This window comes from Diospyros lotus, chromosome 15, assembly GCF_014633365.1.
Source record: "Diospyros lotus cultivar Yz01 chromosome 15, ASM1463336v1, whole genome shotgun sequence".
Lineage (NCBI taxonomy): Eukaryota > Viridiplantae > Streptophyta > Magnoliopsida > Ericales > Ebenaceae > Diospyros > Diospyros lotus.
This window is the reverse complement of record NC_068352.1, coordinates 32,094,279-32,121,836: the sequence shown is the minus strand read 5'-3', so window position 1 is coordinate 32,121,836 and position 27,558 is coordinate 32,094,279. Positions and strand designations below refer to the sequence as shown.

At 33.6% G+C, this 27,558-nt stretch overlaps 2 protein-coding genes across 16 annotated transcripts in view; both read left to right on the top strand.

Moving 5' to 3' along the window:
- LOC127791804 (probable leucine-rich repeat receptor-like serine/threonine-protein kinase At3g14840) overlaps positions 1-27,558 on the top strand; it is a 70,170-nt gene that overhangs the window by 39,604 nt on the left and 3,008 nt on the right. For 10 of the 15 annotated variants that reach the window (XM_052321887.1, XM_052321883.1, XM_052321885.1 and 7 more), the window contains 7 exons: positions 168-363; positions 885-1,022; positions 1,360-1,478; positions 1,598-1,808; positions 1,923-2,160; positions 2,386-2,536; positions 2,928-2,963. In XM_052321887.1, coding sequence (XP_052177847.1) covers positions 168-363; positions 885-1,022; positions 1,360-1,478; positions 1,598-1,808; positions 1,923-2,160; positions 2,386-2,536; positions 2,928-2,963 — 1,089 coding nt within the window. Of the gene's footprint in view, positions 1-167; positions 364-884; positions 1,023-1,359; positions 1,479-1,597; positions 1,809-1,922; positions 2,161-2,385; positions 2,537-2,927; positions 3,881-27,558 lie in introns of those variants that run through there. The other 5 variants (XM_052321884.1, XM_052321882.1, XM_052321895.1 and 2 more) reach the window with 5 other exon arrangements.
- On the top strand, positions 10,788-14,458 carry LOC127791811 (probable leucine-rich repeat receptor-like serine/threonine-protein kinase At3g14840). Its single transcript, XM_052321908.1, has 12 exons — positions 10,788-11,116; positions 11,288-11,510; positions 12,275-12,346; positions 12,457-12,525; positions 12,620-12,691; positions 12,785-12,856; positions 13,097-13,168; positions 13,270-13,341; positions 13,436-13,507; positions 13,603-13,674; positions 13,767-13,838; positions 14,285-14,458. The coding sequence occupies exons 1-12, from the start codon at positions 11,011-11,013 to the stop codon at positions 14,397-14,399; spliced, it is 1,089 nt and encodes a 362-aa protein (XP_052177868.1). The 5' UTR covers positions 10,788-11,010; the 3' UTR covers positions 14,400-14,458.

The following is a 27,558-nucleotide window of genomic DNA, read 5'->3' as shown; positions in this document are numbered from 1 at the left end:
TTTAGAATAGATACTAGTGATGTTCTGTTTATGTTTGACTTACTGGGAGATATGCTCCCATATAATTCACCATTTTGAGTTTCATGTATGGGTGGCAATTTATATCTTTCAAAAATGAAGAGAATTAACCCAAGTAAAAGCATATGACTCTGAGGAAATTCTTCCAGGGAAACTTAGTAGAAAAAGATTTCAGCATTGCGGATGCAGCAGGTGGGGTTGGTCGGAAAATCATAAAATCATACAATGTAGTAGTGACTGATGGCACACTACAAATCCGCTTTTACTGGGCTGGAAGAGGGACAACTGGTATCCCTCGTAGAAGTGTATATGGTCCTCTCATTTCAGCTATTTCTGTGGAAAATGGTTAGTTGTATGTCTTTGGAATTTTGTTTATTCTATTCATGGTTAGGTGAAAAAAAACTCAGTCTCTTTCATCGATCCTTTTTGAGCTATGCTTCTGTTATAGTTAGGGGAATTAAATCAGATGATTTAATCCTGTTTCATTAGGGATGAATGGAGACCTTGAAAATTGAATCATCTCATGTGGTCTGCATATGCATAACTGTTTTCATAGGTAGTTATCTGACATTCTTCACTTCTTCTGTATTCGTCTTTGTTTATTTATTTATTTTCCAAATGGTTGGAACAAAGAGAAACGATTTAATTCTCTGTTAAAAATTCTCAGATGCAAATTATCTTGCATTACATAATGAGACATATTCATGCTTATGTTGTTTCTAGAGTGTGAACATCTAAACGGTTCCAAAGTCATAATACAAGCTAAACTCATTCAGAGTTTTGATGAAGCCATCTACTCCAAGCCATTCATGTTGATGAGCTTAATATAATCCTCTTATCATTTTCATTTATTTTTTCTCATGCAGATTTTACCCCGCCATCAGATGGTATGTCCGCTGGTGCTGTGGTTGCCATCGTGGCTGCTGTAGCTTTGGCTATTATCTTGCTTCTAGGTATCCTTTGGTGGAGAGGCTGCCTCGGACGCAAAGAAACAATGGATGACAGTACTTTAAAACTTACAATTATAAATAAATGGCAACTCTTCGTCGCCATTTTTATGCTTTCTAAGCTTGTGGATGTACATGCATGTTTGCTAGATTCTTTTGGCCCTGCAATTTTAAAATTTTCTCTCTTATCAACTTCAACTATATGAGTTTTTTTTTTTTTTGCAAAATATTATTTAAACATGAAATTCTTTAACACTTCATTTTGTAAAAATAGCTTGATTTACTATTTTACTGGAATTTCAGTAATATACTTTGTGGGAATCAAATATTTATTAGGATTATGTTGGTTATTATATCTAAAACTGCTTCTTATCTCCCTTGTTATCTTTCACAGAGCTGAAAGGTCTAGACTTGCAAACTGGTTCATTCACCTTGAGGCAAATTATAGCTGCCACAAACAACTTTGATGTTGCTAATAAGATTGGAGAAGGTGGTTTTGGACCTGTTTATAAGGTATCCTTAAAATGGATGACAGATTCCAGATCTATTCACATTTGAACTTTGATAATCGCATCTGTCAATAAAAATTCTACTGATTTAAAAATTTCGATGTTTGTATCATGAAATTCCAGGGGCTTTTATCTGATGGCACTATAATTGCTGTAAAGCAGCTATCTTCCAAATCAAAGCAAGGGAACCGTGAATTTGTTAATGAAATAGGGATGGTTTCTGCTTTAGAACACCCTCATCTTGTGAAGTTGTATGGATGTTGCATTGCTGGCAATCAATTGTTCCTAGTATACGAGTACATGGAAAATAATAGTCTTGCTCGGGCTTTGTATGGTAAACTTCAAGTCATAATTTTTTCTTTTTTTAATATTAGAACATGTATGTACATGTTTCAGCATGTGCCATTTAACTGTTAATTCCACATTCTTGTTCATTTTGTATTTGAAGGCCTAGAGGAACTCCAGTTGAAATTGGATTGGCAAACAAGGTATAGGATATGCATTGGTATAGCTCGAGGTTTGGCCTTTCTACATGAAGAATCAAGACTTAAGATTGTTCACAGAGACATCAAGACCACCAATGTGCTCCTTGACAAGAATCTTAACCCTAAGATATCCGATTTTGGTTTAGCAAAGCTTGATGAAGAGGATAATACCCATATAAGCACCCGAATTGCGGGAACTTAGTACGTCCTATGCTTTAAGTCACAGTTGACAAAATAATTATTGCCTCTTAAAATCATTTTCATATATGTTCTAGTTGTAAAAAAGTTTTTTTTTCCATTGTTCATATATAACTGCTTATCATGACAATGTAAGCATGGGAAAACACTGTTCTATGATATTTTTCCCTATGATAGCATATGTATGATCACATACTAATCATGTAGAATGATGATGTAATTGTGCAGTGGATATATGGCACCAGAATATGCGTTGCACGGTTACTTGACTGATAAAGTAGACGTATATAGCTTTGGAATTGTTACGTTGGAAATAGTTAGTGGGAGAAGTAATACTAGTTTCAAGCCAAAGGATCCCTGTTTTAATCTTCTTGATAGGGTAAGTCGAATATCTTTCTTTCTTGCATTAGTTGATACTCTAGTATTTCCTTTCACCCACTGAGCTTAGCTTAATGTCGAGACCAAATCAATATGCTATATAATTGCATGGTTGTATGAGAAGCAAACTGATACCATTGTGAAGTTAAAGAAGAACACAATGATCATTGCCAAAGGGAGAAAATGCGTTACTAAAATAAAATGAAAACTTGTTGACCAAATTGGCCTGTGAATTTATAGATTACCACGACAATTTTCTTATTTGTAGTAAAGCACTTGTTGTATTTCCAATCTATGTTGAAGAAACAAATCTTAGGGGCTCTTATTTTCCTTTGCAACTTCTGATATTGCATATGACTGAGTTCTAAAATAGCTTTATGTTTCTCGCTTAGGCACTTGAACTGAAGGCTGAAGGCAAGGAGATGGAGGTAGTGGATCCAAAGTTGGGACCTGACATCAACAAAGACGAGGCGATGGTGATGATTAATGTAGCTATTCTATGCACTAATATTTCTCCATCAGTTAGGCCTACTATGTCTTCAGTTGTGAGCATGCTTGAAGGCAGAAAAGTTGTTAAGGAACTGGTTTCAGGTAAAATTGACTCAGTTAATTTTCAAATGAAGCTGAGTGGAAGGATGGATGATTGGCAAGACAGCCAAGAAACAAAGATGACAGATAGCCTAGTCAAAAGTATGTCAGTTGATGGGCTGTGGACTGAGTCTTCTACATCTGTTAGCGATCTCTACCCAATCAATAAGGATTCTGAGTATTGGGAGAAGAGAGATTAGAAACGACAGATGCTGCATATCATCTTGGTAGGTTTTCATTTTAATCTTCTTTCATGCAATATGACCATGTATTTTTTCCTTGATTAGCTTATTTGTTACCTTTTCTTTGGCGAATCCTTTGCAAAAAAAGAATTTGCAGCGTAAAGGGCACTGATCAATCTCTTTCCTGTGATTTTCTTTGACAATGTGTTTGTATGGTAAATGTCAGTCTTTATATGTTATGGTCATCTTGAGGACGTTGTGTTCCACCTAATTTTAGAATGGGAATTTGAGTCTCATGGAATTTAAGGAACCTTATCTTTTTCTCTTTTGAGTTGTGTCAACAACATTGTTCATGAAAGCCACTCTTATTCCATCTTGCTGCTAAAATCTATTTACCATGGGCTTGCATAAATTTCTGGGATTTAAGTTGCTTCTTCCTGGCTGTGAATTTTTAGCAAGCAGGCTCAGGATGTTAAGGCCCATAATCAAAATGGGCCTTCCAAGCCCATTTAATGATGTAAACCCCTGTCTTCTGGGCCTCCAATTGGGAATGTTGGAAACATGTTGTTTTCTTCTTCTTATGATTATTTAAGGGCCCATTTGGCACCTGTTCTTTTTAACCTTTTTATGTTCGAAAGGCATTTGGAAGTAATTAAATTTGGTTACTTAGAAAAAATTAAGTTTTCTTTCTTCAAAGGCATTGCTATTATTTTGTAAAATAGATCATACTAATTCCCAAATAACTAGTAAAAATGAGTCATTTTATATGGAATTTTTGTCTCTTTTAAAATATTTTTCCATAAACAAACTTGGCTAAATTTCACTTAGACTTCTATATGATTTGTGTCGCTTTCACAAAAGCATGCTCTATGTAGTTCACTTTTAGTATTTTAGATTTTTATATAGTTTATTTTTAAACGCATTTTATAATGTAAACACATTTTTAACTTAACAAATAAAAGGATTAAAATACAAATAATGAACCATACATGTGTTTATAATATTAATTTAAATCACAAAAGTCAAGGTCACAAAATTCCAGACTAACAGCTTTGTGCACATTTAAGACTTTTTGATGTGAAATTGTTTATCAAATTCGGAGTTGAGGTCTTACGATAGGGTTTATATCTCTTGGTTGTGTTAGAATTGTGGTCGCCAAGACAACTGCTCAACAATGTTGTAGTTGTTGCGTAGGGCATTACAAGAAAATTATAATTTAGTAATGAATTTTGTGATGAGGGCCCATCCCTCATTAATTTGTGACAAAAATTCGTCACTAATTTGTTTTAGCGGTGACTTGCCTATCATAAAATTTAGTGACAGATAGTCCGTCACATAATTTCAGTAATGAAATTTCTGTCATTAATCAGCGATGAGTTATGGATTCCTGTCGCTAAATTGTGACGAAAGACCTGTCACTATTTAGCGACGAGACGGACAATACTATCACAAAATTGCTATGGGACTGTCAGTCCCATTGTAAAACGACGATGAGACTGGCAGTCTTGTCACAAAATTGTGTTTAAAATCTCCCCCATTCTCTTGGTTTTCACGCCATTTCTCTCTTCCCCCTTGGCTCTCCCATTCTCTACGGCTGTTGTCTCCCACCGGTGTTCTTATTGCCTCCAATGCCATTATCGCGACTCTTTAGTCATTGTGTGTTGTTTAGTTTCAATCACTCATTCTTTGCAACTGCTATTTTAATGTTATTTTTTAATATTTTATTTAAAATTTTTAAAAAAAGTTTTTGGTTATTTTAAAATTTTTAATTTTAATTTTAAAATTAATTTTAATATTTTATTTATTATTTTTTATAATTTTAAAACAAAATATTAATTTTTAAATTTTAAATTAAAAATATATTTTAATTTCAAAAAAATATTTTAATAAATAATATTATTTATTTACAATATTAACATTAAATTTAATATTTTATTTATTAATTTTTTATTATTTAAAACCATTTGCGACGAGACAACTTGCTTGTCGCAGATCTGTGGCGAAATTGTCCAACCTCAATATTGAAATTTAGTGACACCCTTTTTTGTGATGAATTTTTACCCCATCAATAAACTCGTCACTAAAAATTTATTGATGAATTTTTTCATCACTAAAATCAATTTTCCTTGTAGTATTTTTAGTGACGGATTTTCTGTTTTTAGTGACGGATTTTTTTGTCACTAAAATCAATTTTTCTTGTAGTATTTTTAGTGATGGATTTTTTATTTTTAGTGATTAATTTTTCCATCATTAAAATCGATTTTTCTTGTAGGGGAGATTAAGACTATAAGAAAAACTCTCATACGAATTTAAGTTTTTAGCCATCAATTGAAGTTTAAGAGAAAGTTTCTCCACTCATGATGCACCCATCATAGATAAGCGCTTTCCCTTGGGTTGCCCTCGAGAATGATATAGTTTGATTAGAACTTAATAAATAAGTTCATTGGGTTGCCCTCAAGTTCATTTATTTTGTTAATAAATAAGTTTGAGCTTAATTTTTGAGGTTCTTTAGTAAATGATTTGATTTTAAATTTTAGGGTGCTTGGCTCGTACATAAACAAGCTTGTTCAAAGTTCATTCCAAAATAATGAATGCTTTTTTATAATTAATTAAATTTCTATAGTCATATTAAAACTTAAATAATATAAAGGCGTCCAACTTTGGTGAGATATTAATTTTCATTTCAAAATGACTCATTTGTGGAATATGCTTTGCTTTGGTATTTAGATCCTCAATATGCATATAAGATCAACTATGTACTTTGTTTATCAATTAATTCATATTTTTCAATCAAACCCTACATTTGGTGGTTCTTAATATGGTCATAAATGAGTCAAGCTGTTCGCGAGCAATTCAATATTTGGATCGATAAAAACTCGTTTGACTTCGTTCGTTAAAGTAAATGAGTTGATATTGAGTTTAACTTTAAAACTCGATTTATAAACGAGTCAAGATTGAGTTTAATAAAACTTGACTCATTAAAACTCATAAACATATTTGATTAGAAGCTTGTGAATATTAATAGACTTGATTAAAGATTCATTAACATGCTCAATTAAAAGTTCCTAAATAGTTTGTGAATAATCTCGTTTATTAATAGATTAATACATTTATTTATAACTTTATAAATATATTATTTAACATAAAGTCATCAAATTTCAAATTATTATAATAATATAATTAATTTAAATATATTTAAAATTATTATATATATCGATTTAATTATTTAATATAATATAATATATATATATAATAAAGTAAAATAAAAAATTATGTTTATATAAAATAATAGATTTTGACAAGGCCTAACTCAATCTCGCCAGCTCAAACTTAGCTTATCAGCCTTTCGACAAGCGAGGCTGAGCCTATAAATTGACTTATGAGTTAAATCTGAGCTCAACAAAGCTCGACTCGTCTTAGTTTGAGTACAACCTGAATTATTAATTAAGAATAGTATTTTCAAATTTCATAAAATTAAGATCAATACTTTAAGAGGTTGTTATTAGTCACAATCATTCTCATTAAACTGGTTGGTGAATAATTCTACTTGTAATTTGCACAAACTTTAATATGTGACTCAAGAAATTAGACTTAATTCTACGGCCAAAAAGCATCCTGCTTTTCATATACCCTTTGAGAGTGACAATTTTTTGTGGCAAACACCCTATCACAAAGGCAATGACTAGGTCATATAGTTTTGTGGCCTGGACTTGATATCCTATTGGCTCTGGCTATTTTTCAAATGCATGTGATATAAAATGGAAATGAAAAAAATGATATTTTTTAAAAAATAAGAAATAGAAATATAGAGGAAATCCGTAAAGAAAAAAATATAATGGTCTTTTTGTAAGTATAATTTTTAATATAAAATTTATAAAAAAAATAACTAATCAGTCAAATATAAATATAAATTATATCATTCATTTAAGCAAATGTAAACACAAGTGTTTTTGTCTCTAACTTGGTTATTGGGACAATAAAGATAGAATTGTTTCTGTCTCTAACATGGTTGTTGCAACAGTAGATTTCTTTAAAACAATTCTATCTCTAACGTGGATTTATAAGATTTCTTTAATATTATAAAATAGCCTTAAAATGTCTTTAAAATTATAAAAATAATTTAAAAATCTTTTATTAATGTTTATTAATAAGAAGCGTTACCAAAACACCACAACGAAATGTGCACCAGTACGTAACACTATCCACATGTATATTTAGATAACGTTTGTTAAGATAAACAAGATAAGGGAATATCAAGATAAGTTTGAAATAATTTTCGAACCAAAATATGGAATGATCAAGATAAAGTTTGAAATCATTTCAAGATTTTTATCAAACTGTTTGTTAAATTCTTTGAAATGTATTAGAGGATACAAACATTATTTTTTTCTTATATGTAGAGACCAAGATATGCTTATCTTGAAAAGGATGAGAGATATGTATATATTAAAAAATTAATATAAGAGGTCATTAATGATTTTTTTAAAAATAATTAAATAAGTTTAACAAATATGTTAAAAATAATAAAAATTTAGGATGTATCCAATATTTTAATTTTTTTCAACTAAATATTAACAAAAGCTCCCTTAATTTAAAAATAATATACATCATTATAAGAGTTGCACAAGTAGACCCAAGAGGCGTATAAAGTCGTTCGAAGTGAAGCTTCTCTGTGGGGTCCTCCAAATTAATTTCCCAACTTTTGAGATAATGAGATCTCTATACATTCATTCTCCCTAAAAAGACAGTAAAACATGGCTTGTAAATTCAAACTGTTAGCAACTTGCCAAGGGCTCCTACTATTCTATCTTGTCACTGTCCATAATATCCCCGTCTTTCACCGATGTCTACGAGGGAGACAATTCAACGATTGGTGACCCTTCTACACAGCCCCCGAGTCTTGTGGACAACTTCTTGAATGATGCCAAAATTATAGAAATGCCCTCACCCTGCAATTTTGCCTTTTCTGTCTGTGCCTCCTCTCTTCTTCTCTCTCTCCCCTCTTCTATGAAGAGCCATCTCCAACAAATGTCAACTATTGCTACGTCATACTGATCGTCGCTGCATTGCTTAGTCACCTCACCATCTTCACGAGACACAACGACAATCAACATTTGTTGAAGGCAACTATGGAAAGGGAAAGATAGAAGAGAGGATGCAGGGCAGGGGAAGCAAATTTATAATTTGAATGAGGATATTTCTATCATTTTGTGCCCTTTGATCAGGCTCTTGGAAAGAGTAGATTAATCCTTATAGACACGATTCATTGATAATCTTTTATGTGTCTGTGATATCAAATTATTTCATTTTGTTAATGTGATGTCACGACTCATTCGATAATCTTTCATGTATCTATATATAAATCTCAATATATTATAATTGATGAAAATAAATTGTTTCTAAACTTTTAAATTCATTAAAAACTAAATCATGGATACATAGATATTAGCAAGTTAAGATTTTGCTAACTTTAAAATTTATGCTAACCTTATATGAAATCAATATAAGGAGATGATATCACTGTTGCGTACATTTAATATTTTGCTAACTTTAAAATTTTTAATGTTAAAACAAATATATATATATTTAAAAAAAGAAATTAAAGTAACATCATGTGATTTCAAATTAATTAACTAGGTTATACAGAAATAAAAATAAAAAATAAATATGATACGAAATGAAAATAGGAAAAAGATATTTTTCAAAAAAATAGAAAATGAAAACACGGGAAATTCTTAAATAAAATAATATAGGGATTTTTTTGTAAATATATATAACTTTTAATATAAAAATTTATAAAAAAATAATTATTCAATCTAAAAATAGATATAAATTCTATAATGCATTCAAATAAACAAACAATAAATTTAAAAAAAATCAAATATAATACAATTTATAAAAATTTCTTCACTTTATCATTGTCTTTTTCTATGGTCTCATTGATATTTTTATAAAAAAAATATGGTCTCCAACTTTAGTTAAATTTAGGTTTAAAAATTTTGAGTTAGCTTGGCTAATCTCGGATGGAAAATATTTTTAATATTTTTTAATATTATTAAATAATCTTAAAATATTTTTAAAATTATAGAAACAAACTATAAATATATATATATTTTTTATATTTCTTGACATTTTAATATAAAAAATATTTTATAAATACTAAAATAATTATCCTGAAGTATTTTTGTGCATCATGATTAATTAATATTGAAAGGTAAAAACTTTACTTTAATTCTCAAAAAAGATATAATTATGATTGGTATTATTTTAATGACACTTTTTTCCCCCTAAAGCAGTGACATTTCTCAATAAATAATCTGAAATAATTGAGACCACAACTTCTCATAGAAAATAAAAAATAATAATAATAATTGCATGAAATAAGTAAACGCCTTTAATTTTCTCCACAGCCGCCATGTCAGTCCAGCTTTAAAATTTAATATTCTTGACCAAATTTAAATATAAGTAGCAAAATTAGTTCTTAGTTAATTTTATATGAGATATCAAAAGTCATAAATTTAAATGTTGTTTATATAATTTTTATTTTTTAAGTAAATAAAGAGTATTTTTAGAAATCATTTTATTCACAAAGTTTCATTTCATATTTTGTTACTTAAATATAATAATATAATTTATTTATCAAGAAGTTTATTTATCAACCATCAGAACTCTGTCTAAGAAATAAAAAGATTAGGAGATCCAAGGCATTTTGTATACAAATTCTTAATTGTTTAAGTTAGATTCTTGAGAGCATTGAAGAATTTATAGATTTCTTGAATCATTATTAGAGATATACCTTTTTTAAACGTAAACTCACCTATTTATACAGGAATTTAGAGATTTGTGATGATTATTCTCCGTAAATTAACTAAGATTTGAATTCTTGTGGATGAATCTTATTTTTTGCAAGATTTTCAGAGAAATTTTCAGATTTGTCTTGTTTGTATTTTTAATTTTAGGAATATCTAGTGAATGACTCTTCTAGGAGATCTTGCCTTCCTTTGTTGGGAGTCTATCCAACGGGTCTTTCAGAGACCCTTTCTCCTGAAAAGGTCTCTGAAACCCTTTGTGAATTTTTCCTCTATTTTGTCCTTTGAATTGGATTAGTGTGTGTCAATTGTTTGCATCCTTATACTAAGTTTTTTTTTCCCTTAAGAGTCCCATTTGGGATTTCCTCTAAGTCTTAATGCGCCTTAGTTCACATATCCATCAACATCAAAATAATATATTTACTTATATAATAGAATAAATACAATTCTCTATCTCTGTGTAAAACTTACTTCAAAATTTTGATAAGTTTTTATGAGAACGTCACAAATTTCTTCATCCCTTTAAACATATATAAATAGATATAAACATACAAAAATCCTAAAAAAAACCCAAATAACATATGACAAAACTTCTTTTAACTCAAACTCATTCAATGTGTCATCCATCCACCACAGATTTTTTCAGGCTATGGTGATGCTTCACCTATAGACAGACAACTTCTGGAAGTGGCCTCCCTCACCCCCTGAAAAGTCAATAAACCGAGACGGCTCTCCCATATATGGACACACACACACACAAAAACATATATATATATATATATATAGTTTCAGCATTTCATGGTCTTCATCAGTTCATCAGGTAGCTCTAGCTCTCCTTGAGAGCATACACACACACACACACACACATATATATATATCCACTCGATGCTGTGAAGATGATGAACAATACGATCTTGCCTAGAGTTCTTGCTTTACTCATTTGTGCAATGTCCATTTGCTTCCCAGCTTTCGCATCTCAAGCCAACCTCAATGCCAGTGAAGGTATATACAATATATATATTTATATGATGATGATGATTTTTTTTTTTTTTTTGTAATTATGAGAACCCATAATTACCTCTTGCGTGTGGATTAAACCCTGATTTTGGAGAAAACGACTATGAGTTCTTCATAAATTGGGGTCTTTTATTTGTTTGTGGATTTTGATTGCAGTTGCAGTGAGTTTACTTGTTAATTTGAGTTTGATTGTGGGGTTTACAGTGGACGTTCTGAATCAAATTGGCAAGACTTTGGGGAAGAAGGATTGGGATTTCAGTGTGGATCCGTGCAGTGGACAGAAGGGCTGGGTCACCCAAAATCCAGGTCAAGGGCTTGAGAATGCAGTCTCCTGTGATTGCTCCTTCAAGGACAGCACCGTTTGCCATGTCACTAGCGTGTATGTTTCTTATTTTCTCGGGAATATCTTCTCGATAATGATTTTTTTTTTCAACAATTAGTATAAAATATTTGAATTGTTATTTTTTGATATAATTCGAATTTCAAGTCTTAGCAGAACATCATCTTCACTTTAATTTTTATTAAAATTATAATCTATATATTCAATTCGTAATCTATTTAACATGAATTTTTTATATTTTTTATAAAAAAATTACTATATAATAAGGTAACTCAAGTGAAACAATTACAATAAATGAAACTTGAGGGGTAAAAGAATAAAAAAAATAAAATTTCATGCTATTTTTTTGTTACAAATAAAAAGAAAATAAAAAAATAAATTTAATTTAATTCTTAAGATTTGAGTTATTTTTACGTAAACTTTATAAAAAAAAATTTATCATTTAAAATTCTGTTAATATATTATGTTAATTTAAGAGCTCTTATTGGATCCCTATATGATTTTAGTGATGATATTTTTGGGCTCAGTTAAGTTACTTTAACAAAGGGGATATTTGAAAAGTAAAAATAAATTATAGGGACTTTAAATACTAAATTAAACTACGGGGTTTAAATAACAATTATCAGAATTCTGGATACATTTACCTAAAAGAATATTATAAATCGATTTGAGAGGGAAGAATTCAATTGAGTGAAGGAATGTTATAAAGGGAATCCAACAAAGGAAGCACCAATTTCACTGTCAATTCCTGAATTCTTCAAACGCAACCTAAATTCTTCTTCTTCTTCTTCATTGAATTGTAGAGTTCTCAAATCCCAGAATCTTAACGGGACTCTCCCAAAAGAATTTGTCAATCTCCCTTACCTCCAAGAAATGTAAGTAAAAACAACTTTCCCCTCAATTCAACACTTCATTATCCTCTTTTTTAAATTTTCCTAATTACCCATTTCACTGTATTGTATGTTATTGGTATTATATTGGGCAGTGATCTTAGCCACAACTACCTTAACGGTACTATCCCTCTAGAATGGGGCACCACGCAACTAATAAACATGTTTGTGTTCTTATCCGTTCCTTTATGTTGTAATGGTGTTCAAGCTTTTTCTTGTTCTATGTTTCTAATGATAGTGGGGTCATGTCATTTGCAGCTCTCTCATTGTAAACCGGCTAACCGGTCCAATCCCAAAGGAACTTGGAAACATTAGCACGCTTGCCAAGCTGTAAAATCCTGAATACCCATTTGCTTATCTGCATGAATTCGAAAAAAGAAATGCATCTTGTTGTTTCTAAGAATTTGATTTTGATGTTTGCAGAACTGTGGAATTCAATCAGTTGTCAGGACTTATTCCTCCGGAGATTGGGAATCTTTCTCTTTTAAACACACTGTAAGATCTTGTTTTTTGTAGAATCATTTACAATTTCCAAGCCATTTGGCATTCTTTATAATTTGGTTGAGGTTTTCAATACTTTGATAGGCTGTTCATTAGATCCCTCACATGAAAAATAGTGCAGAAATGTTATATTGCCATCTGTATCTTTCTCTCTATCAACTTAAGTTTTTAGAGTGAATGTTCTTAAGTTGAAGGACAACTGATTTAATGGTTGACACCATTTTGTTGACGAAGACATTTGAGTTCAAACAATTTTACGGGGGAGCTGCCCGAAACACTCTCAAAGCTGACCAACTTGAAGGAGATGTAAGTTTATTTTTCTTTCACGGGTCCTTCGAATTTCTTTCTCTAGTTATCCGTCTTTCCATTTCCAGCGGCCTATTGAATAATTATTTGAAATGATGCAGTCGGCTTAGCGACAACTACTTCACTGGAAAGATACCCGATTTCATCCAGAGCTGGACAAATCTTGACCAATTGTTAGAGCTTGACCTGTCTTTTGCATTGGTTAGCTATTGTTCAATTCTTTAGTTTTCTCTCAGCTACTTTTTCATTTATAACGGTGTCATGCAGAGTGATGCATGCTAGTGGTTTGGAAGGTCCAATTCCTTCTGGCATTCGTCTTTTGATCAAAATCACTGATTTGTCAGTAAAGCCTTCTACTCCCATGACTTTTGACTTTTGCCCATTTAGCAATTTTCGATGATTAATGTTGTTCTAAGCTGGACAAAAATATGCAGGAGAATCAGTGACTTAAATGGAACCCAAGCACATTTTCCTCCCCTTAATAATATGACAAGCCTAAAGTATCTGTAAGTTGACTGTTTATGTAATACAGCATCACTAAAGAATATATTATCATCTTCTGCTAACTTTATGTGGTTCACATTTCATTCTGTTGCAGTATATTGCGGAATTGCAATCTTAATGAATCTTTACCTGAATATCTTGAGGCAATGACAAGTTTGAAGACTTTGTTAGTATTTAAATCCTTTTTACCTTTCTCTTTCCATCTAATTTATTAACATTTCTTGGAAGGGTTTTTTGCTGCATGCGATGTGATAAATCATCTTATGTCATTACGCATCTCACAAGTTCAGTACCATGTGACGGTACATAATTTTCCCTGCCATTTGTGGACAACTTTCTTATGTATAATTAAGCAGAAGAATATGACTGATAAGTTGCGAACATTTGAAGGTGGCAGCTGAAACTTCTCATTTGGAAGAGTTTAAACCAATAACAGCTTTTTTCCAGAATTTGTGTTTGCTTTAGATATGTTACGCTGCAAAAATGTTACTTATGTTCCAAGGATTATAATTTATAATGCTTAATATCTGGTTCTGAATTTTGCATTTTGCTAAATTAATCTGTTAATAAGAAAAAGGTCATTTTAAAACTTGATTGTGATTTCTCTTGCAGAGACCTGAGCTTCAACAAGTTGAGTGGAAAAATTCCAGACAGCTTTAGTAATCTGGCAAAAACAGATAACATGTATGGACTCCAATATTGGTGCTACCATACTGTGAGCAACTGATAACCAGACTAATCTTTGTGATATTTGTTTTCCTTAGCATCTTAACTAGGAACTTACTAAGTGAACCTGTGCCTGAATGGATCCTGCAAAAATCAGAGAATGGGTAAGTTATCTTCCACACCCTAGTCTCCTACTGTCTAGGCTACTTAATGTTCATTTGCAAATGGGGTACTTTCTGTCCTTTAGTATCATGAATCTTTATTTATCATGCAAGTCTGTGGAATTTGGATTGGATCATCAAAAGCTGTCAAGAATTTAATTTTCTTACCGTAATGTGTCCCACGATTATTTCTACGGCCATAGCATACTCTTAGATTAATTTTTATACACTGATGACGCTACCATTGTGTGGCCTTGAGAGAAGAAAATGGACAAGAATATTATTGATGTATCTTGATTTTCAATTAGTGTGAATAAGGTGTTAAGTTGATACTGTCCAACATCTGTGAAAAGTATTTTTGTTGCCGCCTAATAACCTAAAACAAAATTTCAATGGCCAGAGTTAGGGCCTCTCAATCTTGACCTGGTGTCAGGGGTTCAAATTGCAGAAACAATTTTCTTGTTTGTGGGGGGTAAGCTACACATGTCTAATCCCCTAGATCCTACAGTGGCAAGCAACTTGTACACTAAGCTGTCTCTTTTGCACAATTACCTAGAACAATATAACTTACTGCATAAAGGTGGCATTTCTAGACATATAGCCTTACCCCAGATTAAACTGATAGGTATCTCATTTATAATGTTGATTGCATTGATTTGTTTATAACAAATCCAGTGGTCATAGATTAGCAACCGAGTGTAAATTTTTAGATTTGATGAAATTGTGGTGTGAATTTTATTGCAGTGATCTTTCATTTAACAATTTTAGCTCAAGCTCTCAAAATTGTCAAGAGAATCAAGTGTAAGAATACATGTAACTCAGAATTGTTATAATTTCTTCAAGATCTTACTCTAACCATTTTATTGTGTTTTTATATAGGAACTTGTTTGGCAGCTCTTTGAATGGTAGCACGTAAGTTTTAAACATTTGAGGAATTACATTAGGCTTGATAAAAAATTTCTTTGGTTTGTTTCCTTCTCACGTTAGTATAATGATAAGTTACTGACTACTTAATGATCTCAAATTGTTTTGTTAGTGGAATTTCATCCTGCTTGACAACCATTGATTGCAGTCAAAGTAAGTTTTGTTCTCTCCTTTTGATTTGCCTTACTGATGTGAAAACTATGTAAAAAGTGAAAAATATGATAGAAATTAACACAGTAAATGCGTAGGGTCTGAAATAAACAGATAAAGATAATAGATTCAAAAAATTATAAAAATCATATAAACTTATATGTAATATTCCTACATATTACATATATTGTATTTCTATATTCATTAAAGAGTGACTGTCCTCAAGCATATTTCCTTGACGTTGAATGATTAAATGTGTTTGTATAACATTGTTAGAGCCCTTGGTAGGGTTTATGCCCTTAAGTCTAATACCTGAATAAGTTTGTCCTTTGAAATCTAAATTGTTTAATTTTTTATTAAAATTCTCTCGCTAATTGTAACTTAGTATTAGTAATTGATATGATTTTGGCATAAAATTTTAACATGCTTTGGTTGATAAACCTAGATTTGTTGATGTGGTAATAATGATCCAAAAGAACAGATTATGGCATTGGAACTTGCATTATTGCATATAGCTACCAGTTGGATTAAGCTACTTGTAGAGAAGCCTTTAGAGAAAGGCTTACCGAATTTTTTAAATTTATTTTTAATTTATTTTTGTAAACTTTCGTCAAGATGCCCGCCCATTCTCTCTCTCTCTCTCTCTCTCTCTCTCTCTCTCCCCCACTTCGTCAAGAGCATCGTCGGTCGTCGCCCCCCCGCCGTTCGCACCACCGGCACAGACCGCCGTCGCCTCCCCCGTTCCCACCGCCTGCCGTCGCCCCCACCCGTCGGCCCGTCCGACCAACTGCCACCGCCCTCAGGTTGCCCCCCCCCCCCCCCCCCCCCCCTACTGTCGTTTGTCCCCACCCACCGCCGCTTGCACCAGCCAATGGATGGCCTCTTTCCTTTTTGATTTTTGTGTAGTCAATTACTGTATAAGAAATCTATTTTGACATCAAGCCCATACTACTTGTTGCTAGAACTTGACTGTTAGCTAGAGAAGCTGATGTTTTAAGTTGCTAACTCTTCTTTCCGGTCCTATCAAACTATTGGTTCGTTTGCATCATGACACAAGAAATTGAGTGTTTATGCGCGGAAGTTGATGAAACAACTTGGTGGTTTTTATTTTTTTTGTATTTTTTTTTTAACTAGCACTTAGATTTATTACCTGAATTGGTTTCAGGTTTGTTTCGAAGAGAACTCTTAACAGAAACATACTTGTTTGTATAATGCTCTGGGAGGCATGTTTCAACATGTGCCCGTTCAGTTTCATATATTAAGAATTTAGTCGTCTTTGGAAATGATGCAAGATAGGCCTTAGTTGTTCCTAGAAAATGTTAGGAATCAGAAGCTTATTTGACTTGTTCAAAATTCTGTTTGGCCTTTGCCTTCGTGGATCACAAAGTTTGTTTATTTGCTGAGAAACACTTGATAGTCTTTACTCGAAACATAAATATTATGGCTCTGTTTTCTTTTAAAAGTAAAACATTTTTCTGCATATTTTCCGGTTTTGAATGACAAAAAATATGGAAAACGTTTTTTTTTTTTTAACAAAACTATTTTACATTCAAACCAAACACTGGAAATTAAGATGAACAATATTTTTTTTTTTCCTAAAGCACTTTCACATGTAAATTGTTTTCCAATTAATGTAAAATGTTTTATGTTAAAACAAATCAAGCCTATATCTCATATATAAATTGCAACTATAGATAAATGTGGACTTGATTTTGAAATTGAGGGGGATGGTTGTTAGTCTGCTTCTTTCTTCATCTCTTAATAATCTGGTTATGCTTTATATCAGCTCGGTATTCCTTCCGCATAAATTGTGGTGGCGAAGAATTTGATGTTAGCAGTCGCACCAAATATGAAGCTGATACTACAACCCTCACTACGAGTTCGGGGTTCGCTAAAAGTAAAACAAATTGGGCATTTAGTAGCACAGGTTACCTCATCGAAGATGATCGCAGTTCAAGGTCCTTAATTCAGAAAAATACTTCAATCCTTTCTGTGAAGGATCCAGAATTGTACATGGATGCACGAGTTTCCCCCCTATCTCTGGTCTATTACGGGTTCTGCCTGATGAATGAAAACTACACAGTGAACCTTCATTTTGCAGAAATCATGTTTACTGATGACAAGACATATAAGAGCCTTGGAAGGCGCGTATTCGATATTTACATTCAGGTAGATTTTTGCTGTGTGCTACCACCAATAGAGCTGATGTATGAAAAATTTCCCCCTTTTTATTTGTTTGTCTTTTCAGTTCTTTGTTAAGAATGGATACTGCTGGCATATTCTATTTTATGTGTGATTCTTATTGGGAGATATTGCTTCCATGTAATTCATCATTTGATTTTCCTGTCCGGTTGGCATTGACGTTGTTCAAAATTTAAGAAAGCTAACCCAAGCAGGAGCCCAAGTAAGAGCATAACCATAAGGAATTGTTGCAGGGAAAGTTGGTGGAAAAAGATTTCAACATTGTGGATAAAGCGGGTGGGGCTGGTAGGAGTATCACAATGACATACAATGCAATTGTGACCAATGGCACACTGGAAATCCGCTTTTATTGGGCTGGACGAGGCACAACTGCTGTCCCTAATAAAGGAGTATATGGTCCTCTCATTTCAGCTATATCTGTGGATCCTGGTAAGCCATATGCCTCTGGATTTTGTTCCTTCTCTTTATGGTAGAGAAAAAAAATTTATTCTCATAGTTTCCTTTATTCCTTTTGAGCTACAGTTCGATTATAGTTTAGGGAATTGATTCAAGGTATTTAATCATGTTTCATCAGGAATGAATAAAGACATTGAAAATAGAATCATCTCATTCTGTCTATATATGTCGAATCTGTTTTCATAGGCTGTTGTGTGACGTAATAGTTCTTCTGTACTTGCAAGTCACTTGGGGTCCCTATGTTGATGGGCTTAATATAATCTCTTATCATTTTTTTTTTTTTTCTCATGCAGATTTTACCCCGCCATCCGAAGGTGGAAATAGCATGTCCGCTGGTGCAGTGGTTGGGATTGTGACTGCTGTAGCTTTTGTTATTATCTTGCTTCTAGGTATCCTTTGGTGGAAAGGCTGCCTAAGACGCAAAGATACAATGGATGAAGGTACTTTAAAGCTTACAGTTGTAACTAAATGGCAGCTCTTCATCTTTATTTTTATGCTCTCTAGTCTTAGAGATGTATTTTGCTGGACTCTTTTGGCAAATTAAGCCCCTGCAATTTTTAAAGGAAAATGCTATTGGTATACCTTGGACTACATAAAGGTATACCAATGACAAAAAAGTCCCTCATAAGACGCAAAGAGGCGCGTGAAGCGCATAGAAGCGAGGGGTATTTTGGTCATAATACCCATTTATGTAGCTCAAGATATACAAAAGTGATATACATTTAGCATGATTCATTTTTAAATATTCTCTTTATCAACCTCAACTATATAAGTTTGTTTTTTTTTCTACAAAATATTATTTAAACGTGAAATTATTTAGCACTTCATCTTGTGAAAAATAGCTTGACACTATTTTACTGGAATTTAAGGTGTAAATATACTTTGTGGGAATCAAATATTTATAATTCTTAAGAATATTAGGATTGTGTTTGGTTATTATATCTAAAATTACTTGTAGCTCACTTGTCATCTTTCGTAGACCTAAAGGGTCTAGACCTGCAGACAAGTTCATTCACCTTGAGGTAAATTAAAGCTGCCACAAACAACTTTGATGCTGCTAATAAGATTGGAGAAGGTGGTTTTGGATCTGTTTATAAGGTATCCTTAAAACTAATAATGGATCTAGATCTGTAATCTCATTTGAACTTTGATAATCACATTGTTTCAACAAGATTCTTCTGATGCAAAAATCCCCTGTATTTGTATCTTAAAATTCTAGGGACTTCTAACAGATGGCACCATAATTGCTGTAAAGCAGCTATCTTCCAAATCAAAGCAAGGGAATCGCGAGTTTGTTAATGAAATAGGGATGATTTCTGCCTTACAACACCCTCATCTTGTAAAGCTTTATGGATGTTGCATTGCAGGCAGTCAACTGTTGCTAGTATATGAGTACATGGAAAATAATAGTCTTGCCCGTGCTTTGTATGGTAAACTTCAAATCATATTTTTTTTTTTTATCTTTATATTCGAAAATATATGTGCATATTTAAGCATAAGCCATTTAATTGATAATTTTGCATTCTCATTCCTTTTAAATTTGAAGGCCCAGAAAAATTCCAACTGAAATTGGACTGGCAGACAAGGTACAAGATATGCATTGGTATAGCTCGAGGTTTGGCTTTTCTCCATGAAGAATCAAGACTTAAGATAGTTCACAGAGACATTAAGCCCACCAATGTGCTGCTTGACAAGAATCTTAACCCTAAGATATCCGATTTTGGTTTGGCAAAACTTGATGAAGAGGATAATGTTAGATATGAGCCCTAAAGACCAGTTCCAGTGACACAAAGGGACTCGATCTTGTAATTCTTTAAATATTATTTAAATGGCAAGTTTATGTTTTTATTTAAATTGCAATATGGTTTAAATTATAAAACATATATCCATTAGTATAATAAGAAGTGGATACCATTCTTAAGTGTTAAGAATACGAGTTACGGATAATCCACAATTTGTTATACTATAAACATGTTCCTGGCCATAGAATTCCTATCATGGATGATAGCAACTCGTAAAGGCCAGCACATTGTCTTCCTCCTTGTTTCAGTATGAGATACTGAAAGATAAGGTTGGTGAGTCTCGTGCCATTCTGTATGAGCTATAGAAGGAAGATAAGTGGGTGCTCGTTACAAGAACGAGTTCACTGAACGGGACTGTTAACATTAAATCACATGGGTTATTTCTCACGGGTCAATGATTTAATGTTAGCTGCGATTTTACAACTAGTCCTTAGACCTGAGATGACATGGATATCTGTGTATTGGTGGATTAGGATATCAACGATATCATGTGGTTGTTCTAATCAAGGATAATCATACGTATCTATGTGCCTGATTCAGTGATACATGAGGTATGTGTGCATTAGACATGGAATCTATCACCTCGAGATTTATGAGGAGGATATCCTATGCGATCCAGTAATCACTTGACGATAAATCCTTGGCCGAGGTAATATGACGATGGAATTTGTTCCATACGGGTTGTGTCATAATTTGTCAAGATTGATTTTGGATTTGGTCATATGACAAGATTAAGAGATTCGACCTACTGACCATGATCTCATATCTTGTCGGGATATAGGATGATAGAAGGACCGTATTGTATGGTAACGTAGTAAAAGGTTCACAATACCCGCTTCACAATAAATTGGGTAATCATGATATATTGCTAGATGTCACTCATGGTTTACGAGAATTAATTGTTGATTATTCTTGTTGCCAATTTATTTGTGGACCCAGAAAGTCCCACCCAAAAAGAAATTACTTTCAAAGAGAAAATAAATAAATTAGTAATTTTATAATTACTAATTATAGTGCATTTATTTATTGGATAAATAAGAGTAATTAAATAATTATATTATGAATGTAATTATTTAATCATAGATTGGGTTGGGCCTTTTGCTAGTACATTAGGCTTGGCCCAATGTCACTATTGGATTCAAATAAATTCCATTGGATTGGGCTTGGTCCAATTGCATTAAATGGAATGGGCTTGAGAAGCCCAACCCATTTAATGAAGAATAGTTTTTAATTGGAACTATAAATAGCTCCAAACTCTTATTTTCTCTCATAAGTGTCTTCTTGATTCACTTGAATGTAGAGAGAATTTTGGAGAAGTGTTCTTGAATCCAAGAGGTAAGTTAGAAATTTTTGTGAAAAATTTCTTCTACTTATCTTCTCTCTTTGATATTCTTGAATAGAAGTGATTTCGGGTGGACCGACTCGGCATCCTACACTTGGAGGATTATACGGCGGGAAATCTAACGGTGAAATAAGATTTCATCAAAGAGGTATTTTTCGTTTATGCCTTCGTTTTATTAAACCATAATTTCTGAAAAACGGGATACCTCCAAATTAAATTTTAATTTCCGCTGCGCATATGATAAGATCTATGTAACTCAACAGTGGTATCAGAGCCATCGTTTTTCAGTTTTATGGTTTTATTCATGTGATTATTGGACATTGAATTGGTATTTTGAAAAATAAAACAATTTTGGATGAGATCCGAAGAAGAGTTGCATGCCGGCAGCGTTTTAAAACTGATTTAACACTGTTAGACAGTGCTGGAATCAGTTTTGGCGTAGCTGGAAGTATCGAAATTTGTTTCGGGACGGACGGGCAGTACCGGGTGCATCCCGGGGGGCAACCAGCACGCTGGGTGCGTGCTGGGCGCGCCCCAGCGCGCCCAGACGCGAGCGTTGGGCGCGCTGGGCGCGCATGGGCGCGCCCAGATGCGCGCAAGGCGCGGGGCTAGCCCGCGCCGCGCGGGCAGGGGCGCGGGCAGGGCCCGCGCACCAGCGCCGCGCGCTGGTGGGTGCGCGGGCCCCGCCCGCGCACCACCGCGCGGAATGCGCGCGCAGTGCGCGCACTATGCGCGCGCACTGTGCGCGCAGTGGGGGCTGGCCCCCCCCTCTGTCTGCCATTGGCAGATTTATTTATTTATTATTATTTTTAATTGTTTTAAATAAAAATAATAATAATAAAATAAATAATAATAATTGTTATTATTATTTGTTTTATTTATTTGTTTTATTATTTAAAAATAAAAATAGAATAAATAATAATAATTGTTATTATTATTTGTTTTATTTATTTGTTTTATTTAAAATAATAATGATAATGAATAAAATAAATAATAATAATTGTTATTATTATTTGTTTTATTTATTTGTTTTATTTAAAATAATAATAATAATGAATAAAATAAATAATAATAATTGTTATTATTATTTTATTTATTTATTTTATTATTTAAAAAAAATACCAATGTATAATTAGTTATACAATTGTCCAATAATCATATGATTGCTTATAATATGCTTTTAATTGTTAATAGCATGTTGTGGATGCCTTGTTGCATATCGGTAATGGTCATGGACTTAGGACACTACATGGATGATGTATGTGTGATGTGGATGTATGGATTATTTTATTTAACGGCCTGCGTGCCGAAGGTAGCCGTCTTTTTCATGACGGTTGTAAAATAATTATTTATTGTTTTAATTTTATTGTAAAAGTAGTTTATAGTAAATTGTAAAAGCAATGGATTCACATCAATCGAGGCACGGCTTGGAGTGAAGTCATTGATGGCAAAATAATCAAGGAAATGAAGACCCTATGTGAAAGGGTTATGTTTGTAATAGTTATAGGCGTTTCCTTATTTATTCACCCACGAATGCACCGCACAATTCCAATGGCTGGAATTGCGCTTAGAATGCATGATTGAGTCCATGACCATATCGACTAATTTTATGCAATGTTTATTTACATAGTTGATGTATGTTAAAACGTTGCATGTGAAAAGTGAGACCAATTAATTAAAAAATCTCCCATATTTATAAAATTAAATTGTAACCGGTTGGACCTTAAGAGTTAAGACAATCTAATCGGGGCTCTCCATCACGGTAGAAATTGGGGCTTTTTAATTTGTGTGTTGATCGGCTATGGATACATAGGGGTTGCACATTGATTAAAATACTTTAATTTCTATTTAAAACATTTGATGAGATGGGGATGCACAAATATCGTGACCCAAGAATCTATTATGTGAGGCAATCGATATTCAACTGTGTAGACTTGTCAGCGTGATGGTATGATTTAACTATGTTCAATTGCCAAGAAACTATTATGTGAGGTATATTGGACTGGGAGCCGAAACAAAATATTTGGGTCGTACATAAGATGTACTGGACAAGCGTAGTCCACTTATTGAATTTATTATTCCAAGAATCTATTATGTGAGGAGTAATAAAATTAATAAGAATCCAAATACCCACTAGAATTCATGCCAATGTGAATTTGCTTGTTCCTTTAAATGGGAGTAAGGAATTTGAAAAACTCAGTGGGAGGTACTGTTTGATTTAAAGACCAAAATCAGATAGTTAAGAAAACAAGATATCTAATAATCTACTTATTTTCTGCAGATATATCAAATGGCTTCACTAAATGCACTTTCTAAATTTGTTGACGCAAACCGGCTAACTGGACCAAATTTCAACGACTGGCTTCTAAATTTGAAATTGATTACAAACTTGGAAAAAATCACATATATCTTGGAAACGCCTATCCCTGAGCCAACTGTTGAACATATTACTCAGGAGGAACAAGATACACTCAATAAGTGGCAAGATGATGATCTTGTTGCTAAGAGTTACATCTTGCTTACTATGAGTCAAGAGTTACAGCGGCAGCATAATAAGATGCCAAATGCGTATTCGATTATTGCTCGTTTACAAGAGTTGTATGGTGAGCGAAGTCGAAGTGCTAGATATGAGATATCTAAATCAATCTTTCGAGCAAAGATGTCTGCTGGAGGATCAGTTGGAGACCATGTTCTCAAAATGATCTCCTGGATGGATAAACTGAATGAATTAGATGCTCCAATGCATCAATATCTTCAAATAGATGCAATTCTTCAGTCTTTGCCAGATTCGTATGGGGGTTTTATTTCAAACTTCTATATGAACAAGATTGAGTGTACCCCGGCGGAACTTATGAATATGCTAATAACGGCCCAGAGTACCATGAAAACAGGCACTGTGATGGCTGTGTCCTCTACTAGTAAGACTAGAAAGGGGAAAGGTAAAAAGAAGGCCACCCAAGCAACTAAAGTGATTGAAAAGAAGAAGGGAAAAACTGTTGCCAAAGGAAAATGTTTCCATTGTGGCAAAGAGGGACATTGGAAAAGGAACTGTAAAGATTACCTTAGTTCCTTGAAGAAGGAAGCGACAGGTATGATGATAGTTCATGAGTATTTTTCCATTGCTTACTCTTCTACTTTATGGATTCTAGATTCTGGAGCGACAACTCATGTTTGTGCATCTATACAGGATCTGGAACAAAGTAGAAGGCTTGCAGATAATGAGATTGTGCTAAAGGTAGCAAATGGGGCAAGAGTTGCAGCCACAGCTATCGGCACTGTATCTTTAATTTTATCACATGAACATAGTTTAATTTTAAACAATTGTTTATGTGTACCTGGAGCTTTTAAGAACATTATTTCTATTCCTGTATTGGTGAAAGAAAATTATGAATTTTCTTTTAAGAATAATGTTTGTGAAATTTATTTTAGAAATAAATTGATTGCTACTGGTAATTTTGTCAATAGTCTTTACATTTTGAATGTGACTGTTGATAATAGTGAGCATCTGCATGTATCAAATAATAATAAGAGACCACGTGATAACCCAAATTCTAAAATTCTGTGGCATTACAGATTGGGTCATATAGGGGATGACAGAATCACTAAGTTGGAGAAAGATGGGCTTTTGGGTCCATTAGGTTCTGAACCATATCCAACTTGTGAATCTTGTATCCTTGGAAAGATGACCAAATTGCCTTTTACTGGGCAAGGTATAAGGGTCACAGAATTGTTAGGACTTATACATTCGGATGTGTGTGGGCCTATTAATGTAATAGCCCGAGGAGGTTATCAATACTTTATAACTTTTACAGATGATATGTCTAGATATGGATATGTTTATCTCATGAGACATAAATCTGAATCTTTTGAAATGTTCAAAGATTTTAAAGCTGAAGTAGAAAATCAAACTGGTAAAAAGATAAAGGCCTTACGATCAGATCGTGGAGGTGAGTATCTTAGTAACGAGTTTGAAGATTTTCTTAAAGTCTCAGGTATTATTTCACAACGGACCCCACCAGGAACGCCTCAACTGAATGGAGTTTCAGAAAGAAGGAATCGGACTTTATTAGATATGGTTCGAAGTATGTTAAGTTGTACAGACTTACCTTTGTTTCTATGGGGACACGCCCTTCTTACTGCAATATATATCTTAAACAGAGTTTCTTCCAAGTCAGTTCCTACAACACCACATGAGATATGGTTTGATAGGAAGCCCAGTCTTAAACATGTTAAGATTTGGGGATGTACAGCTTTTGTGAAAAAGCTTAAATCAGAGAAACTTGAGACACGATCTTTAAAGGGTAGTTTCGTGGGTTATCCTAAAGATACCTTAGGATATGAGTTCTATATTCCTGAACTGCAACAAGTAGTTGTAAGCAGGAATGCCATTTTTCTTGAAAAAGAGTTTATTCAAGAAAGAGGCAATGAAAGGAAAATAGAACTTGGTGAAGGGTTCACCGAGCCTGAAACTATGCCACGAGATGTCCAAGTACCAATTGAGGAGCCAGGGTCGAGTGTTGCACGTCCCATTAGAAGAAGTGAGAGGATACCCCATCAACCCGAGAGATATGGTTTTCTAAATGAACAAGAGTTGTTCCTTGTAGGAGACAATGATCACTCAGATGATCCTACCACTTACCAAGAGGCGATATCAGATATCGACTCGAAAAGATGGCTAGAAGCCATGAAATCTGAAATGGATTCCATGTATGAGAACCAAGTCTGGACTCTTGTAGATCCACCAGAAGGTATAGTACCTATTGGTTGTAAATGGGTCTTCAAGAAGAAGATAGGTTCAGATGGAAAGGTAGAGACCTATAAAGCAAGACTTGTGGCAAAAGGTTATCGACAAAGACAAGGGATTGACTATGAAGAAACCTTTTCTCCAGTCGTCATGCTTAAATCCATCAGAATTTTACTAGCCATTGCTGCTCATTATGACTATGAGATTTGGCAAATGGATGTGAAAACAGCTTTCTTAAATGGTTATATAGATCAGGAAATCTATATGGAACAACCTGAAGGCTTCACACCTAAAGTTAACGCAGGGAAGGTATGCAAGCTTAAGAGATCCATTTATGGTCTTAAGCAAGCATCCAGAAGTTGGAACATTCGTTTTGATGATGAAGTCAAATCGTTTGGTTTCATACAAAACGTTGATGAACCCTGTGTTTATAAAAAGGCTAGTGGGAGTGCAATAGCATTTTTGGTCTTATATGTAGATGATATCTTACTCATTGGGAATGATGTAGGGTTGTTGTCAAAAATAAAGGTCTGGTTGTCAAGTAAGTTCTCCATGAAAGATTTGGGAGAAGCAGCCTATATTCTCGGTATACGGATCTATAGAGATAGAACCAAGAGATTGATAGGACTCTCCCAAAATAAGTACATAGAAAGAGTGTTGAAGAGGTTCAACATGGAAGATTCCAAAAGAGGACTGTTGCCCTTTAGACATGGAATCCACCTCTCTCGTGATATGTGCCCCAAGACACAAGAAGAGAGAGAACGCATGTCTAGGATTCCTTATGCTTCAGCAATAGGAAGCCTAATGTATGCAATGCTATGTACTAGGCCTGATATTGCTCATGCTGTAAGTGTTACAAGCAGATATCAGTCTAATCCAGGTGAGCAACACTGGATTGCCGTTAAGAATATCCTTAAATATTTGAAAAGAACTAAGGATTTGATCCTTACTTATGGTGAAGGAGAATTGAAAGTGGAGGGTTACACAGATTCTGATTTTCAATCAGATGTTGATGATAGAAAGTCTATCTCTGGATATGTGTTTACCTGCAACGGAGGAGTATTCAGTTGGAAGAGTTCCAAACAGGATACGACTGCCGATTCTACAACAGAAGCCGAGTATATTGCAGCATCGGATGCTGCAAAGGAAGCAGTCTGGGTCAAAAAGTTTGTGACAGAACTTGGAGTGGTTCCTTCTATAAAGTCTGCCGTCCCCTTGTTTTGCGACAACAATGGAGCCATAGCGCAAGCTAAGGAACCGAGGTCTCACCAGAAGTCCAAACATATTGAAAGACGCTTCCATCTCATTAGAGAGATCATTGGTAGAGGAGATGTCAATGTGCAGAGAATAGATACATCACAGAATGCAGCAGATCCACTGACTAAGGCCATGAACCAGAAGCAACTAGATTTTCATCTAGATAGGTGGGGTATGAGATA